Consider the following 18,886-nt stretch of genomic DNA (forward strand, 5'->3'; position numbering starts at 1 on the left):
GCAAGAATACTGAAATGGTTTGCCATTCCCTTCTCCAGTGGACCACATTTTGTCAGACCTCTCCGCCATGACCCGTCCGTTTTGGGTGGCCCCACACGGCATGGCTTGGTTTCATTGAGTTAGACAAGGCTGTGGTCCTAGTGTGATCAGATTGGCTAGTTTTCTGTGATTATAGTTTCAGTGTGTCTGCCCTCTGATGTCCTCTCGCAGCACCTACCGTCTTACGTGGGTTTCTCTTACCTTGGACCTGGGGTATGTCTGCACGGCTGCTCCAGCAAAGTGCAGCCGCTGCCAGTGGGTATTCACTATATGATGCAGAGACTTCTTACCCGGTGCTCTGTGGCAGCCTGGAGCAGGTGGGGTTGGTTGGGAGATGGAAGGGAGGTTCAAGAGGGAGGGGACATATGTATACCTATGGCTGATTCATGCTGATATATGGCAGAAACCAACACATGTTGTAAAGCAATTATCCTCCGATTAAAAATAAATAATATAAATCAGAAAACAAGAAACAGCAACAACAAAAAAGTCAGTTAAGAGTTCTTGGCTCTGGAGAGTAAAAAAATAGGAGTGGGCTGGGGATTATTGACATTTAGTAATAATTTTTATTGTACTACTTGACTGTTTGATCATTATGCCTATGTTATTGAAGAAAATAGAAAGTAGGACAAAGTCCAAAGCAGAATGAAGGAATGTGGTTACTCTGAAAATTTAACTTGGATGCTTTGGAAAGAATTGATGAAGTTTTGTGGAAAAGAGTCCTATTACCAAATTAGCTATGGGGAAGATTGAGCTTGTTAGTTTAGTCAGAAGTTATAGAGGGAAAGCATAAAGAAATATATGCATTCTTAAAGATTTAATTTGGAACAGTAAAACGCATTCTTATTCACCAGTCTTTTAATAAAAGGTCATAGTTTTTTCTTTGTATGAAGTGAAAGTCGCTTAGTCGTGTCCAACTCCTTGTGACCGCATGGTCTATTCAGTTCATGGAATTCTCCCTTCCAGAATACTGGAGTGGGTAGCCTTTCCCTTCTCCAGGGGATCTTCCCAACCCAGGGATCGAAACCAGGTCTCCCATATTGCAGGCAGATTCTTTACCAACTGAGCTATCAGGGAAGCCCTTTTCTTCGTGTAGGGATCCAATGAATAGAGTTGAGTTCAGTAACGGATTTCTTATATAAACCATGCCTATATGTTTTATACGTTATTTTAAATTTCAACCTCTTTAAAGAAGAGAAAGAACTGAAAAATATATGATAAAATCTGAATCTGTATTCCTGCTAGATTTTTATGATTTTGTCCTAAACTTTTAGCCCTGTATTTATCTAAATTATCTAAGGTAAGAGGGCTTTTTATGTACTTTGTTATGGTAAAGAAGTAGGATATGGTATCGAAAACAACTGGAGGCATGACTGCACAGATAGTTTGATAAAAGAAGCTATATTTTATAATAGTCTTTTGCCACATGAGGTATATTTTCTTTGTTTTGTTGTGAGCATAAGTAGTACATTGGTTTTTATCTTGAGATTAATACAATTTCTTGTCTCAGATTAGAGAGTCATTTTTTTTTCTTTCTTTTATTGTGGTAAAAACCACATAACTTAAAATTTACCCTGTTAACCATCTTTAAGTGTACATTGTTCAGTCACTCAGTTGTGTCCGATTCTTTGCAGCCCTATGGACTCCAGGTTTCCCTGTCCGTCTTCATGTCCCGGAGCTTGCTCAAACTCATTCCATTGAGTCGGTGATGCCATCCAGCCATCTCGTCCTCTGTCGTCCCCTACTCCTCCTGCCTTCAATCTTTCCCAGCGTCAGGGTCTTTTCCAGTGAGTCAGCTCTTTGCATCAGGTGGCCAAAGTATTGGAGCTTTAGCTTCAGCATCCGTCCTTCTAATGAATATTCAGGACTGATTTCCTTTAGGATGGACTGGTTGGATCTCCTTGCAGTCCAAGGGACTCTCGAGAGTCTTCTCCAACACCACAGTTAAGTGGTGTTAAATACATTTATAATATTGTTCAACCATCACCTCCAACTATCTCCATAGTTCTTTTCATCTTGGAAAACTGGAGCACTCTGCCCGTTAAACAGTAGCTCTTTATTGCCACTTCCCCATGCTTTTGTCAACCACATTCTACTTTCTGTCATTTTGACTACTTTCAGTATCTCATTTAGGAGGAATCTTACAGTATTTCTCTTTTTCTTTTTTGTGGATAACTTACTTTACTCAGCATAACGTTCTCATGGTTCATCCTTGTTGTAGCATATGTCAGAATTTTCTTCCCTTTTTGAGGCTGAATAATATTCCATTGTATATCTATACCACATTTAGCTTATCCATTGATTCATTAATGGGCACTTGGTTTGTTTCCACATTTTAACTATTGTGAATACTGTTGCTATGAACACGAGTGTACAAAAGTCTCTTCAGGGAATTGAGGCCCTGCTTTCAATTCTTTTTGGGTATATACTAAGAAGTAGAATTGCTGGATTGTATGGTAATTCTATTTGAATTTTTTGAGGAACTCATATTATTTTCTGTAGCATTTCCATTTTACATTCTTGTGAGTAGTGCACATGGGTTCCCATTTGTCTGTATTCTTGCCAATTGTTGTTATCTCCTATAGGTTTTTATTTTTTATATTTTGATGGCAGCTATCCTAATACTGTGAGGTGATCACTCATTGTAATTTTGATTCACATTTTAATAACAATCAGTGATATTGAACACTTTTTCATCTGCTTATTGGCCATTTGTATATCTTCCTTGAAAAAAATGTCTATTCACTTCCTTTGCCCTTTTTTGAATTTTGTTGTTTTTTTGAGTTTAAAGAATTTTCTCTGTATTCTGGGTATTAATATCTATAAAATAAATGATTTACAAATATTTTCTCCCATTTTGTGGACTGCCTTTTCACCCTGTTGATATTGTCTCCTGATGCACAACATTTACAAACTTTCATGAACTCCGGTTTGTCTGTTGTTTCTTTTGCTGCCCTTGTTTGGTGTGTTATCCAAGAAAGCCTCATCAAATCCAATGGCGTGAAACTCTTGCCCTGTGTGTTGTAAGAGCTTTATAATTAATAGCTCTTCCATTTAGGGCTTTGATCCATTTTGAGTTAATTTTTTATGTTAGGTAAAGATCCAACTTCATTCTTTTGCATTTGGATATCCAATTTTCCCAGCTTTTCCCCCATTGAATAATTTTGGCCTCTTTGTGAAAAAATCATTTAAGTGAGAGTATATTTCTGGGGTCTCTAGTCTATTTCTATTCCATTGGCTTATATGTCTGCTTTTATGCCAGTACACCACTGTTTTGATTGCTGTAGCTGTGTAGTAAGTTTTGAAATAAGTAAGTATGAGTCCTCAAGCTCTGTTCTTCTTTTTCAAGATTGATTTTCATATTGAGGATCCCTTGAGATTCCATCTGAATATTAGGATGGATTTATTTCTGCAAAAAATGTTAACAGCATTTTGATAGGGATTGCATTGAATCTGTAGGTGACTTTGGGTAGTATTGCCATCTTAATGTTAAGTCTTCCAGCTGATGAACATGGGATGTGTTTTTATTTTTGTTTTCTTTAAATCCTTTCAGCGATATTTTATAGTTTTAATTTTACAAGTCTTTAAATCTCCTTGATTAAGTTAATTCCAAAGTATTTATTCTTTTTGATGCTATTTTAAATGGGATTTTCATAATTTCCTTTTTAGATTGTTCATGTGTATAAGAAATAAACTGATTTTTTATGTTTGTATCTTCTACTAGATTTACTTATTAGCTCCAATAGTTTTCTTTGTGGAATCTTTAGGGTCTTATATAGAAGATCATAATATCTGTGAAACGAGGAAACTTTACTTCCTCCTTTGCAATTTGGATGCTGTTTATTTCTTTGTCTTGCCTCATTGCTGTGGCTGTAACTTTCAGTATTATGTCGAGTAGAAGTGGCAAAAGTGGGCATCTTTGTTTTACTCATGATCCTAGAGGAGAAACATTCAGTCTTTTATTATTGAGTACTATGTTGCTTTGGGTTTTTCACATTTCGCTTGTATTATGTTGAGATTTGAAGTAAGAGATTGATGGACAAAATTACTTATTGAGGCTATTTTTAACAACACTTGAAAATTATAGATGAAGTGTTTCTGAAACTATATCCCCCCTGTTTTTAGATGTTGCATCTATTGGGTGTGTTAGTTGTATGCTTGGTATGATGTTTAAACTGTTGCAGATTGAGGTGTAAATTAATTTAAGAGTAGCAATATGAGTAGCTTTGTTGTTTTTCAGTTGCTAAGTCCTGTCTGACTCTTCAGGACCCCATGGACTGCAGCACACCAGGCTTCCCTGTCCGTCACTCTCTCCTAGAGTTTGCTCAGACTCATGTCCATTGAGTCAATGATGCCATCCAGCTGTCTCATCCTGTCACCTCATTCTTCTCCTGCCCTCAATCTTTCCCAACATCAGTGTATTTTCTAATGAGTCAGCTCTTCACATCAAGTGGCCAAAGTATTGGAGCTTCATCTTCAGCATCAGTCCTTCCAGTGAATATTCAGGGTTGATTTCCTTTAACATTGACTGGTTTGATCATGGAGTCCAAAGGACCCTCAAGAGTATTCTCCAGCACCAGAGTTGAAAGTATCAATTCTTTGGCGCTCAGTGTTCTTTATGGTCCAACTCACATCCATTCATGACTACTGGAAAAACCATAGCTTTGATTATACAGACCTTTGTTGGCAAAGTGATGTCTCTGCTTTTTAATACACTGCCTAGGTTTGTCATAGCTTTTCTCCCAATAGCTTAGTTGTATTTTTGACACTGTTTGATGATTATGTTTATGTATAGTGACTTACTCTTCTCAAAGATGGTTTTTTCTATTTCAGGCAACTTAATGCGGCCTCTTTTGAATTATGGTATTGCTTGGTGAGCATATTTTTTTTTTACTTTATGTTAGTTTTCAGAGTCATATTGATTACCTTGTGTAATTTAGTTGTATTTTTGGTTTCCTTCTGCAGTATGTCCATGGGCTTCCTGGTTGAAGAGACTGCCCCCCTTGTTTGGAGAGGTCTTATGGTAATGTCAGCCATTGAGAAACTATTGAGGCAGGTAATACAGTTGCTTTAAGTAGAATTTTATTATGGGTACACTGTGGTAAATATTTGCTGATTGAAGGGTCATTAAAGTTTCTAGTCATGTTTGAGATGTTTTGCAAAAGAATCCAGTTGATAGACTGAATTTATGATGAGTTATGTGGCGCCAAGCCCAAATTCCACTGTCATGTGATTGAATCTTTCCCATTACTTATTAGTACTAATGTCTAATGTCTTATTTTATATTGTGCTGTTTCTCTTTTTAGACTCTGTTGAGTCTGCAGTACTATGAGGATGTCTATTTTATAAGTAATCTGCCTTCTTTAGATTTATGGTTAATTTCATTGTGACCAATATTGAGTTATAAAGGCATTGTAGAAGTTCCTCAAATGTAGAAAAATTATTTAAACCACCGTGTTTATGATTTAAAATTGCTTCAGAAGAAAATGAAATTTTATTTTACTCTGAGTACATATGGCTATATATTTATATATATAGTATCTGTCCAATCAACTTTAATTTATCCATAAGGAAGAGAACATTTGATTGGATAATCTAAAAATATCAGATGGGCTCTATGTTATTTATAGAAATAAATTTCATTTTTTTCTTAGTTTCTGTACATGTATAGTTAATTATCTTCTAGGTTATAAGTACTACGCATTTTCTCCACTGACTCACAACAGTTACCCCTTATTTATTCACATTTTACTTTAGGTCAGGTACCATGCCATAGATTGACAGTTCTAATCATAGATACTCCTATATTCATTTCCAGTTGTTAAAGTAAGTGGGTATTTCTTGAACTCTGAAACTCTTCTTTTTCCCCTGTAACGTCTTGCCTTATTTATCTGCTGCTTGAGTTCTGATAAATTTGCTTTTTGATCTTTGTTCCCAGAATCTTTCTATTTTCCCAGCACATTTAAACCTCTTGGCTACATTTCTTTCTCTTTTACACTCAGATCCTGTCGTTGGTTATTTCAGTTATACTCCTAACAACATCCTGTCCATTCTGTGATCTTGACCTTTATTTTCGTGGTAAACCAGCCTTTTTTTTTCCTTTAAGGAAATTTTAAAACAATCTTTATTCAGTTTATAATTAGAGTCAATGAAAATTTGAAAACACAGAAGGAGGATTCTGATTTAAATATTGTTGACTGAAAAAAAGTACAACCTATAAGTTGAAAATTACGTTTTATTAAGTACGAGGACTTAATCCTTGGATGCAGTCTCTCAGATAACTCTAAGAGACTGCTTCGAAGTGGTAAGAGAGGAATCAGGATATATGAGGTTTTGCAGCAAAGTTTTCTAGGTAGTCAGAACATCGAAAGATTACCGTTAGTTTGGGGAGAATGGATACATGTATACCTATGGCTTAGTTCCTTTGGTGTCCACCTGAAACTCTTAGAACATTGTTAACTGGCTGTACTCCAGTATAAAATACAAAAGTTTTGTTGTTTTAAAATTACTGTTACTAAAGAAAACCACATATCTCAAGTTAAGGAATTTAGTGCTTGTTTATGTGCAGGAAGATGCAAGAGTTTGGCTCACTGAAATCATTCCTCAGTTATCTGGGCCCTCAGCTATCTGGGACCAGTATCCTGTGCTTTCTCCTCTTGAGCTTGCTCTCAGGGTGCACCATCGGGGTGGCTGCAGCAGCTGACAGACTGCTAGATGACAGGCATCTTGTTTCTATCCTAAGTTCCCTCAGGGCTTGCTGTCAGGGAGGCTACAATGCAATGGCTTGATGGCTGCAAATCCTTTGTTTACTGATGTGGCAGGCAACATTTTTTCATCCTCATTATTAGTTTTCCCCCTCCTGTGTTAGGGTGAGAATTCTTAACAGGAAATGATTCAGAATTCCTCCTAAGGCTTTATGGTTGGCCACAAGAAGGTGGAAATTCTTCCACTTTCCACAGTAATCAGACACTTAGAGATTCAAGTCTGTGAGAAGAGACACAGAAATGCAGGCCAAAGTTGGTGTTCTGAGGAGCATGCTTTGTGAAAATGGAATAGCTGGTTAGATGCTCTGCGGGCTTCCCCTGATGGCTCAGCAGGTGAAGAACCTGCCTGCAGTGCAGGTGACGCAGGAGACTCAGGTTCAATCCCTGGGTTGGGAAGATCCTCTTGAAAAGAAAATGGCAACCACTACAGTATTCTTACCTGAAAAATCTCATGGACAGAGGAGCCTGGAGGGCTACAGTCAGCAACAAATTTCCTTTGTTTCTTGATGCTCTGTAAAGCAGTGGATTGTGGAGGGTACCTGGTTCATTGGCCAATTAAAAAAAAATTGAATATAACACATGCACAGAATATAACACATATACATGTACATAGGGGTCCAGATAGATAGATTATCCCAAAGAGAAAATACCTTTATACTTATCACTTCGGACAAAATAAACAGAATACCAGTGTTTCAGATGCTTTTCTCCTGTCTCATCCCAGATACTAATTTGTGGGGAGATGATAAGCACTTGTGGTCAGTTTGCCATCTTGAGCTAAAATCTGTTTTAAAAGTTCTTTTTCCTTTCTTTCAATGTTTTACTGAATTAAGCTTACAGATATAGTAGGATGCACATATCTTATATATGGAGTTCAGTGATTTTTGATAAACATATATAACTAAGTAACCACATTGCAGTCAAGATAGAGAACATTGTTATCCCCCTCTAGAAGGTTTCCTTGGGCTCCCTTAGGCCATCACTGTTGTGATTTCTGTCACTCTAAGTGAGTTTTGTGTGTTCTTATACTTCATATAAAGGGAACCTTAACATATAATTACTTTTTGCATCTCATTTGTTTTTCTTAGTCTAAAGCTTTTAAAATCATCCTGGTTGCATGTATCAGTAGCTGAGTCCTTTTTATTGCTGAGTAGTAATTCCTTTGCATGAATATAACCCAATTTTATTTACTTATTTTTCTGATGATAAACAATTGTGTAGTCTCCAGTTTTTGGCTATTATGAATAATGCTACTGTACATACTTGTACAGGTATTCATAAAGGTTCCAATTGTTTCACATCTTTTTTTGTGTGTGTTATCATTCTCTTCACTGGTGGCTGTAAAAATGATGTCTTCTGATGGTTTCAGTTTGTGCTTGCCTGATGGTCAGTGATGTTAAGCCCCTTTTCATGTGCATGTTAGATATTGCTGTATCTTCTTTCATAAAGTGTATGTTCAAGTCCTTCACTTTTTTTGGCTCATTTCTCTTCTTGTAATTGAGTATTCTGGCTATGAGTCCATTGTCAGATACATATATTGGGAATATTTCTCCCAGACTGTGTCTTGCCTTTTGATGAGCTGAAGTTTTAAATTTTCATGAAATCCAATTTATCAAAAAATTATGTTTAATGCTTAGTGCTCTTTGTGTCCTCTGTAGGAAATCTTTGCCTGTCTACCCCAAGGTTGTAAAGACATTCGTATATATTTCTTTTATCTTAAAACTTATAGGTCTGGCTTGTATGTATTGAATTAATTTTCGTGTGTGAAGTGAGATAATGATCAAGGTTTATATTTTTCGTTGTTGTGTGATAACAGGAAATACATTTATTCTTTGTCCTTTGGTCCTGACACAAAGCTCCCCAAACCCTTGGAATTTCCTGAGTGGTAGATTTGTCCTTTGTCATTCATAAGGAGTCCCTTTTTGAGCGCACTGGTTCATGCTAGGGAGATGACTTAGGGTGGAATCTCTAGATAGCCTCAGATGGGACTGGTCACCAGAAGACCAAGTACTTAGAGAGGTAGAATTTTCCACCTCACCTGCCTACCTCTGGGAAGGGGATGAGGAGTGGACTGCAGACTAAATGCTATAGAAACTCTTGAACAAGATTCGATGAGCTTCAGGGTTGTAAAACACATCCATGGGTAGATTGTGTACCATAGCTCCATAGGGACAGAAGCTCCTGTGCTCAGAACCCTTCTGAACCTTGGCCTGTGTACTTACCACCTCTTCATCTGCCCTTTCATCTGTATCCTATACCCTTTATAATAAACTGGGAAATGTAGGTAAACATTTCTCTGAGCTCTGTGAGCTGCTCAAGTATAATACAGGCATACCAATGATATTTTAAGTTTGGTTCCAGACCAGTACAATGAAGAGAGTATCACAGTAAAGCCATTACACAAACTTTTTTGTTTCTCAGTACACGTAAGAGTTGTGTTTCATTGTACTTTAGTCTGTTAAGGATACAGTAGCATTATGTCTAACAGAAACATTGTACATACCTTAATTAAGAAACACTTTATTGCTGGAAAGCATTAACCATCATCTAAGACACCACCCTTCACGGCAGAAAGTGAAGAGGAACTAAAAAGCCTCTTCATGAAAATGAAAGAGGAGAGTGAAAAAGTTGGCTTAAAGCTCAACATTCAGAAAATGAAGGTCATGGCATCTGGTCCCATCACTTCATGGGAAATAGATGGGGAAACAGTAGAAACAGTGTCAGACTTTATTTTTGGGGGCTCCAAAATCACTGCAGATGGTGACTGCAGTCATGAAATTAAAAGACGCTTACTCTTTGGAAGAAAAGTTATGACCAACCTAAATATTATATTCAAAAGCAGAGACATTACTTTGCCGACTAAGGTCTGTCTAGTCAAGGCTATGGTTTTTCCAGTGGTCATGTATGGATGTGAGAGTTGGACTGTGAAGAAGGCTGAGCGCTGAAGAATTGATGCTTTTGAACTGTGGTGTTGGAGAAGACTCTTGAGAGTCCCTTGGACTGCAAGGAGATCCAGCCAGTCCATTCTGAAGGAGATCAGCCCTGGGATTTCTTTGGAAGGAATGATGCTAAAGCTGAAACTCCAGTACTTTGGCCACCTCATGCGAAGAGTTGACTCATTGGAAAAGACTGTGATGCTGGGAGGGATTGGGGGCAGGAGGAGAAGGGGACGACAGAAGATGAGATGGCTGGATGGCATCACTGACTCGATGGACGTGAGTCTGAGTGAACTGCAGGAGTTGGTGATGGACAGGGAGGCCTGGTGTGCTGCGATTCATGGGGTCGCGAAGAGTTGGACATGACTGAGCGACTGAACTGAACTGAACTGAAGCCTTCAGCAAGTCATAATCTTTTTGCAATAGTGACATCAAAGGTCAGTGATCACAGATCACAGTGAGAAATACAGTAATAATTAAAAAGTTTGAAATATTGTAAGGATTACCAAAATGTGATGCAGAGACACAAAGTGAGTAAATGCTCACGTGGAAAAATGGTCCTGATGGACTTGCTTGATGCAGGTTTGCCATAAACCTTCAATTTGTAAAAAATGCAGTATCTGTGAAGCATGATAAAATGAGATATGCTTGTAATTGAACTTAGGGAGAGGGATCTTGAGAACCTCTGATTAATAGCCAATTAGCCCAAAGCACATGTAACAGCCTGGATTTGTGATTGGCATCCGAATTGGGTGCAGTCTTGTGGGACTAAGCCCTTAATATAGAATCTGTTGGTGTCTCCAGCTAGATAGTGTCAGAGTTAACTTAATTGCTTGGTCATATTGGAAAATACACATTATAATACTTTATCTGATTTTTCTAGCATTATTTGTTTAGAAGACTTACCTTTCCCCATTGAATTGACTTGAAACATTACACAAAAATCAAATAAGCCTATGTATAGGGTCTATCTCTGGACAGTATTATATTCCAGTAATAGTTGAATCCTTACAGTAAAACCATATTGTCTTAATGATTGTAGCTCTTTAGAAGGCTTATTAATACAGAAAGTGAGAGTCATCCAACTTTGTTCTTTCTTAAGATTACTTTGGCTACTTTAGTTTTTTTCACATTTCTATATAATTTTCATATTCAGCTTATCAATTTGTGTGGGAAAGCATATTACTGTTTTCATTAGGATTTGTTGTTCTTCAGCTGCTAAGTCGTGTCCAACTCTTTGTGGCCCAGTGGACTGCAGCATACCAGGCTCCTCTGTCCTCCATTATCCCCTGAAGTTTGCTCAGATTTATGTCCATTGAGTTGATGATGCTATCTGAGTCGGTGATGCTATCTAACCCTTTCATCCTCTGCCACCCCCTTTTGCCTTTAATCTTTCCCAGAATCAAGGTCTTTCCCAATGACTCAGCTCTTGCTAATCAGGTGGCCAAAATGTTGGAGCTTCAGCTTCAGCATCATCCTTCTAATGAGTACTCAGGGTTGATTTCCTTTAAGATTGACTGGTTTGATCACCTTGCAGTCCATGGTACTCCAAAAGCATCAGTTTTTTGGTGCTCACCCTTCTTTATGGTTCAATTCTCACATCCATACGTGACTACTAGAAAAACCAGAGCTTAGATTATATGGACCTTTGTTGGCAAAGTGATGTATCTGATTTTTAATATGCTATTTAGGTTTGTCATAGCTTTCCTTCCAAGGAGCAAGTGTCTCTTAATTTTATGGCTGCAGTCAACATCCACAGTGCTTTTGGAGCCCAAGAAAATAAAATCTGTCACTGCTTCCACTTTTTCCACTTCTATTTGCTGTGAAGTGATGGGACCAGATGCCATATCATAAGTTTTTTGAATGCTGAGTTTTAAGCCAGCTTTTTCACTCTTTTCTTTCACCCTCATTAAGAGGCTCTTTAGTTCCTCTTCAATTTCTACCTTTATATTGGTATCATCTGCATATCTGAGATTATTGATATTTCTTCTGGCAATGTTGATTTCAACTTGTGATTCATCCCACCTGGCATTTCACATGATGTACTCTGCATGTAAGTTAAATAAGCAGGATGACAATATACAGCCTTGTGGTACTCAATTTTGAACCCATCCATTGTTCCATGTCCAGTTCTAGCTGTTGCTTCTTGACCCACATACAGGTTTCTCAGGAGACAGGTAAGATGGGCTGGTACTCCCATCTCTTTATGAATTTTAGTCAGTGAAATAGAAGTTGAATTCTTTTGCTTTCTTTATGATCTAACACATGTTGGCAATTTTTATCTCTGGTTCCTCTGCCTTTTCTAAACCTGGCTTGTACATCTGGAAGTTCTTGGTTCATGTACTACTGAAGCCTAGCTTGAAGGATTTTGAGCATAGCCTTGTTAACATGTGAAATGAGCGCAGTTGTACAGTAGTTTGAATATTCTTTGGCATTGCCATTCTTTGGGATTGGTATGAGAACTGACCTTTTCCAATCCTATGGCCACTGCTGAGTTTTCCAAATTTGCTGACATGTTCAGCACAGCACTTTAACAGCATCACCTTTTAACATTTTAAACAGCTCAGCTGGAATTCCATCACCTCCACTAGCTTTGTTTGTAGTAATGCTTCTCAAGTAATGCTCCAGGATTTCTAGCTCTAGGTGAGTGACCACACCATCATGGTAATCCAGATCATTAAGACTTTCTTTGTATAATTCTTCTGTGTATTCTTGCCACTTCTTCTTAATCGCCTCTGCTTGTTTTAGTTCCTTACTGTTTTTGTCCTTTATTGTGCCCATCCTTGCATGAAATATTCCCTTGACATCTCCAATTTTCTTGAATAGATCTCTAGTCTTTCTGATTCTATTGTTTTCCTCTATTTCTATGCATTGTTCTCTTAAGAAGGCTTTCTTATCTCTCCTTGCTATTCTCTGGAACTCTGCCTTCAGTTGGGTATATCTTTCCCTTTCTCCCTTGCGTTTTGCTTCTCTTCTTTCCTCCATTATATGTAAAGCCTCCTTAGACAACCACTTTGCCTTTTTCTATTTCTTTTTCTTTTGGGTGGTTTTGGTCACGGCCTCCTGTACAACATTACAAACCTCTGTCCATAGTTCTTCAGGCACTCTACCAGATCTAATTCCTTGAATCTATTTGTCACCTCCACTGTATAATCATAAGGGATTTGGTTTAGGTCACCTGAATGGCCTAGTGTTTTCCCCTATTTTCTTCAATTTAAGCCTGAATTTTGCAATTAGGAGTGTATAGAGCTTTTCCATCTTTGACTCCTAAGAATGTAATCAATTTGATTTCTGTATTGACCATCTGGTGCTGTTCCATTGTCTTCTGCTTTTCATTATTTCCAGTAAGAAATCTGCCATAATTTGTCTAATTGATGTCCATAGTTCAGTAGCTAAGGGCATGGACTATGGAGCCACAGCTGCCTGAGTCTAATACTTACTACACGTGTAATAGCTGTGTATCCTTGGGCAGAAAGCTCTCTGGGCTTTAGTCTCCTAACCAATATAATGGGGTTAATAGTATCTACCACATTATAAAAATTAAATGAGTTTATATGTATAATATGCTTAGAAAGCATAGTAATTGTTATATAAGTGTGCCATGTTATTACTGTATTTTATCAACCTTAATATAAATTAGATTTTCTCCAAATTTTAACATTTTCTAATCAGAATGCATGTTGTGAATGATAACTTCTCAGAATTCCTGTATCTGTGGCTTGAATTCTGGTTCTTCCAGAGATATTTTGTGTTGTTTCTTCATTCATCTGGGGTGTTTTCAACCAGAGGCAACTTTATTTATTTTTAAATTTTAGTTTTAATTGGAGGATAATTGCTTTATAATGTTGTATTCATTTCTGCCATTCATCAACATGAATCAGCCATAGGTATACACGCATCTTCTCCCTCTTGAACCTCCCTCCCACCTCCCACCCCTTGAGACAACTTGAAATAGAATTCTCTGTTAAAGGTTTTTGGGACCAGCCTGGTGGTCAGAATTCAGGTGGAAAGCTCCATGGGTACCAATTTTGATTCATTGTCTTTAGGAGGTGTTTTTCTGCCTTCTGCCATGGCCTGGAGAGGTGCATATTTCTTTGAAATTTATTTCCCACTTGAGGATTTGTGTTTTATTTACCTTTAGTTGAAGAGAGTTTAGTCTTTTAGGGCCCCAACTTTATGAAAGTTTCTTCTATTAGATTCCTTCTCATCTTAGGTGCTTTCCCTCTTTTCTTCTGATATAAAATAATGATACATCTTATGATAAGTAGGGTATTAGATTTGTTGATATTAGGTGTCATTATTGTTGTCATAATCACCACCATCCTCCCTGAAATATCTAATTTCATGACTTCAGTTATATTAATTATAGTAGCAGACTTCTCTTTGGTTAATATTCCTAGTTTGAGGTGGTGATTTTGTGAGGAAAAGGAGTTAGTCAAGAAGAAAAGTAGTTCAAGTAGGAACTAAGAACTAAGTAGGAAAAGAACTAAGGATGCTAATGTCATAAAGTGTTTGCAGCCATGGTTTTTCAACATATCTGCATAGTAGAGTCATTTGGGAATTTTTAAAAATTTTCAAGTTTCAGGTCAGACCCCAGACAGAGTAAATCAGAAACTCTTGAGGTGTTACCTAGGCATCAGTGTTTTTGGAACTTTCCATCTGATTCCGCTGTGTAGATAAGTTTGGGAACCACTAGTTTCAAGAAGGATAGGTCAGTGAGAGTGAGGATTGAAAAAGGGCAAGAAATAATAGATGGTAGGTAACCATTTATGATCCTTTAGTAGTATAGTGAATGAAAAATGTCAGATGATAGATGTTTAAGAATGAATTTATAGCATGACCTGGGAGGTAGAGTTGTATAAAGGCCACAATATAAAATAGGCGATTCAGCGGTGGTGGGGAAAAGCAAAGAAAAACAGGATGGAAGCTTAAGGAGGAATGGTATCAAATGAAGACCCTTTTCATTTGTTTTCCAAGTAGGGCAGGCATACCTTTTCCAAAACACAGAATATAGTGTGGAAGGACTGAAGACTAGAAAATGAGAGGATTATTGAAAGAGGAATATTATAAAAGAGGCAAAAGGGAAGGGGATTAAAAGGTTATGGATTATTTATGGAAAATAAGTTTTCAGTCCAAGTTTGGTGAGTAGAATGAAAAGAACAGATGAGGGAACCCCAGCATAACTGACACTAAAAAGAGGTTAACCAAAATTCTTATTTCCTAGATCTTCTCAGTGGAAGGAAAAAGATAGTGAGTTTACTCAGTTGAGCAAATTTGGTTCACAAATTTCTGTATTCATAAAAATTGTCTAGGGAGCTAGTTGAAGATTCATATTTGTAGCCTTCCCATTCCACTCCCCTACTTGAACATTTTCCTCAGTAGGTTCAAAGGAGGGCCAAGAGGTTTACATTTTTAATAGATTATCCCAGGTGAGTCTTATTAACGCTGGTGGTTCTAAAATCAAGCTTGGTTATACCTTGGGCTAGAGGCAGTGTTTTTGAACTGCTTTCAGAGGGACAAAAAAAAAGATGAGAGAAATGAGCCCTGTGCAACAGCCAAGGCCCACTGGATGCTAAATGTGATTTTTTAGGTTTGATGAGTTTTTGTGACTGTCTTTAGCAACTCTCTGAAGCCTGAAAGCTGACATAGGCGAAACCTGTTGTTGGATCCAGGATCAGCATGGCAGAAAGTCCAGACGGGAAACACATCCAGGGCATTAATGAAGGAAATATTGAATTCAAGGTCTGGTTTCCTGGAAGACAGGCGGTCAGGAGGGATCAGGAGGCTGAGTGTAAAATCAGAGGCATCACATAATTGAGAATCATCCTTTATGGGAAAGAAGTGGTTTAGCAGCTTGGGAGGAGCAAGTGTAGCAAGTTTCAGATAAATTGATTTTGTTAGGGAAGGGAGGGGCATTAGAAAGGTTGGGCTTTCCTTCCTTCCTTCCTTATTTGAAAATTTGGTGAAGAAAGGCACATTTCTGTCAAAGTGAGAAAAATGTCAAGGATCAAGTTATCTCTTTGTGGGATGGTAATAGGGTTGCTAGATAAAACCCAAGATATATTTAGTTAAGTTTGAGTGTCAGATACACAGTGAATAAGTTTTCAGTATGGATATGTCCCAAATATTGCTTGGGTCATGCTCACACCAGAAGAGTATTCATTGTATATCTGATATTCATACTTAACTGAGTTAGTGTCCTTTTTTTTTTTTTTTTTTTTTTTTTTTTTTTTTTTACTAAGTCTGGCAACCTTTAGTAGAAATGCTGTTTCATAAGATCTAGGTAAGAGCCAGGCTGGGAGAAGGTTGTCACGGTGGCGGAGTGGAACTGAGTTGTTTGAGAATGGAAAGTATGAAGTAGTATCAGGGGAATATTATTTAGCCAAGAGTGTCAGGTATAAATAATCAAAATAAGATGACCATTAGAGTGGGAGATGGGACAAAGAATTATTGTGTATCAAAGTAGAGGAGCTCTGCCAGGATCATTCTTTGTAATTTTGTAAAGAAAGATGGCTTGTCAACTTATTTTACCAACGTCTGCAGCTTCTTCTGAAGCATAACTTATTTTTCTGGATAAAGAAGCAGTTGTATAGGGAGTCTCTCATGGTTTCAGTTGCCAGTGTCTAGTTTATTTATCTGCATAATATTACCCCACCTCCTTTCAACCTCATCTGCTAAAAGGATGGGAAGAGATTGATGAATAAATGTTGTGTGTTCATGAATGCATTTTGTGATGAGTTGCAGGAATGCATGCCAGCCCATAAAAATAGAAGTTAAACTTTATGATCAATTAGGAAAACTAGGCAGATAAATGCTAGAATGTCATTTTGAATAGTAGATTTATCTTTATGTTTTTCTTTTTATTCTCCCGATTTTGGAAACAGTTTCTTTTTATTTTCCATTTTGACTTTAAATAATTAAAGGCACAAACATTTAGTATCATTTCACTCAATGAATAACTGATAGTTTAAAATTTTTCTATTATTCGTTGATTCTGGAGTAATATTTTTTTTCCTCTTAAGTGGTGCTCGACATAGATATAATTAGTTTAACTCAAACAAGGAAGTCTTGTCTTAGAATCTTTGACTTTAAAAATGTGGGATATTGGAAAAATAATTTGAATTAGTAGAAGAAGAGTATGGGAAGGAAAACTTCAAAGGCTAGTCTGGTGTCAGCACCTGCTGTGGTCACAGTGTAAACCCTGAAGACCAGGGATTTTGGCAGCAGTCTCAGTGCTTTTAGTTCATTCTCCAGTATCCCCAAATGCGAAGCAGATGCCAGTTTCTTCTCTAGGGCTCTGATAATGGCATATAATGAGTTGGTTGTTTCCTAGCAACTAAAGAAGCAGTTTCACTTTAGCTGATCCTGCAATAGGAATGAGACATTTTCCCTTGATAGCTGGTATTAGTGATTTCCCTGACAATGGAATTTCACTCCTGAATAAGGAATGTTCTCAGCCTTTGGTTTCCTAAAGAATTTTGCTTTTGAGTGTGGGCTAAGCTCTGCTTAATCCTGTATAAAACGAAAAAAATTTCTTGAGCCCCCTAAGTACCTCTCATGGGAAGAGCCAAAGGAGTTTGATACATCATTTCTCAAATGGCAAGTGATTATATAAGAAGCTATAATGGGTGTATTTTTCCCAGTGTTTAACAGGATAATTAACAGCCAGATTCTTTTCTGTATTTAATGTTTGAGGCAACCAAGGTTTATTAAGTATTGGCCAATGTGTGGTAGAAAAAATATATATGAAAATTTATTACCATTTCAATATATAGACAGTGTAATAAAAATATCTTCTAATCTATAACCTACTTGATTTCAAACAGTATTCTATACATAAAGTTACTATTATATGAGTTATTAAAATAGTTCATTTTATAGTAAACTGTTGAACAATTTAATGTTTAACTTTAAATAATTGCTAATGTTTAGTTGTACTTAATTGTAAATGAAGTCGCCCAGTCGTCTCCGACTCTTTACGACCCCGTGGACTGTAGCCTACCAGGCTCCTCCTTCTTTGGGGTTCTCCAGGCAAGAATACTGGAGTGGGTTGCCATTTCCTTCTCCAGGGGTACTTAATTGTAGCATATCTAAATCCTTATTTGGCAGTGGTAATAGATCAGAGATCTTCTGATTATTAAGATATATGGAAGCATGAAAATACTACTTTAAATGATTTTCTTTTAGTCATTCATAGTTTAAACAATTTCTAAGGAAATTATGTTTTTCTTCCTTTGACATTATATAACTAGTAATCATTAAGAATTATAATATGATATATTAAATTTCAGAAGTTTTTAGATACATAGTCAAAGAAATAAAATGTTAAATGATGTTCTTAAGATAATTAAGTTAACCATGTCTAAATATACCAAAGAAATTTATTGCCTTGCATGGAAAATTTTCTCAGACTATGCATTAAATGTAGATCAAGTTATTGAATGTTTTCCTTGTCACTTTTGGGCATCTGACCTTATTCATTTCTATGATTTTTGTGTCATCAGATACTTAGCAAGTCTCATATTTGAAAACACTTTATTAGGCTTCCATGAAGCATTAAAGAACAAAGAACATTAATGAATTCAGTTGGACAGGACAGTAGTCTTTCAGGCACCTAAAGACATAATTTTTCCTTAAAAACTCTTTAAACATGAGGCACAATTTCTGTGTAATATCTCAGTTACTACTGTTAGATTTCTTTGAGACTTCTGAGGTGACAGAATCAAGCATGTTAAGCCTTGTTTTTAATTATCCTTTCCCCTTTAAAACTATAGATTAGTCAACAAGGAAAAAGAGATACAATATAACTAAAGTCTAGTTCTTTGAAATACTTTTCTGAGGCAGTATTAGCTAAGAAATAGCTCAGTTTGGTTAACCTGGTAGTGGTTTCTTTTGATCACTGCATTTATTCATTCATTTCACAGTCAGTATCAGATACTTGTACTTCTACAAATACAGTACAATTCTGTACTTTTAAAATGCCATCAGACGTTTTGTCATTGTCAGCAGCACATATTTAAGTGGCTGCTTACTGTGTTTGGGGGGCATTGTTTAGATGCTGAGGACACAAGGATTATGTAAGATGTAGTTCCACCTTTGCAAATATCGAAGCTTTTAGTTGCAGACCTACTTTGACTTTTGGTCATA

General features: G+C 37.0%; 1 protein-coding gene across 1 annotated transcript in view; it reads left to right on the forward strand.

Moving 5' to 3' along the window:
- Positions 1–18,886, forward strand: part of NUBPL (NUBP iron-sulfur cluster assembly factor, mitochondrial) — a 234,020-nt gene that overhangs the window by 95,368 nt on the left and 119,766 nt on the right. The window contains exons 5-6 of the mRNA XM_069559468.1: positions 4,873–4,912; positions 5,005–5,095. Coding sequence (XP_069415569.1) covers positions 4,873–4,912; positions 5,005–5,095 — 131 coding nt within the window. The remainder of the gene's footprint in view (positions 1–4,872; positions 4,913–5,004; positions 5,096–18,886) is intronic.

This window comes from Ovis canadensis, chromosome 18, assembly GCF_042477335.2.
Source record: "Ovis canadensis isolate MfBH-ARS-UI-01 breed Bighorn chromosome 18, ARS-UI_OviCan_v2, whole genome shotgun sequence".
Taxonomy (NCBI): Eukaryota; Metazoa; Chordata; class Mammalia; order Artiodactyla; family Bovidae; genus Ovis; species Ovis canadensis.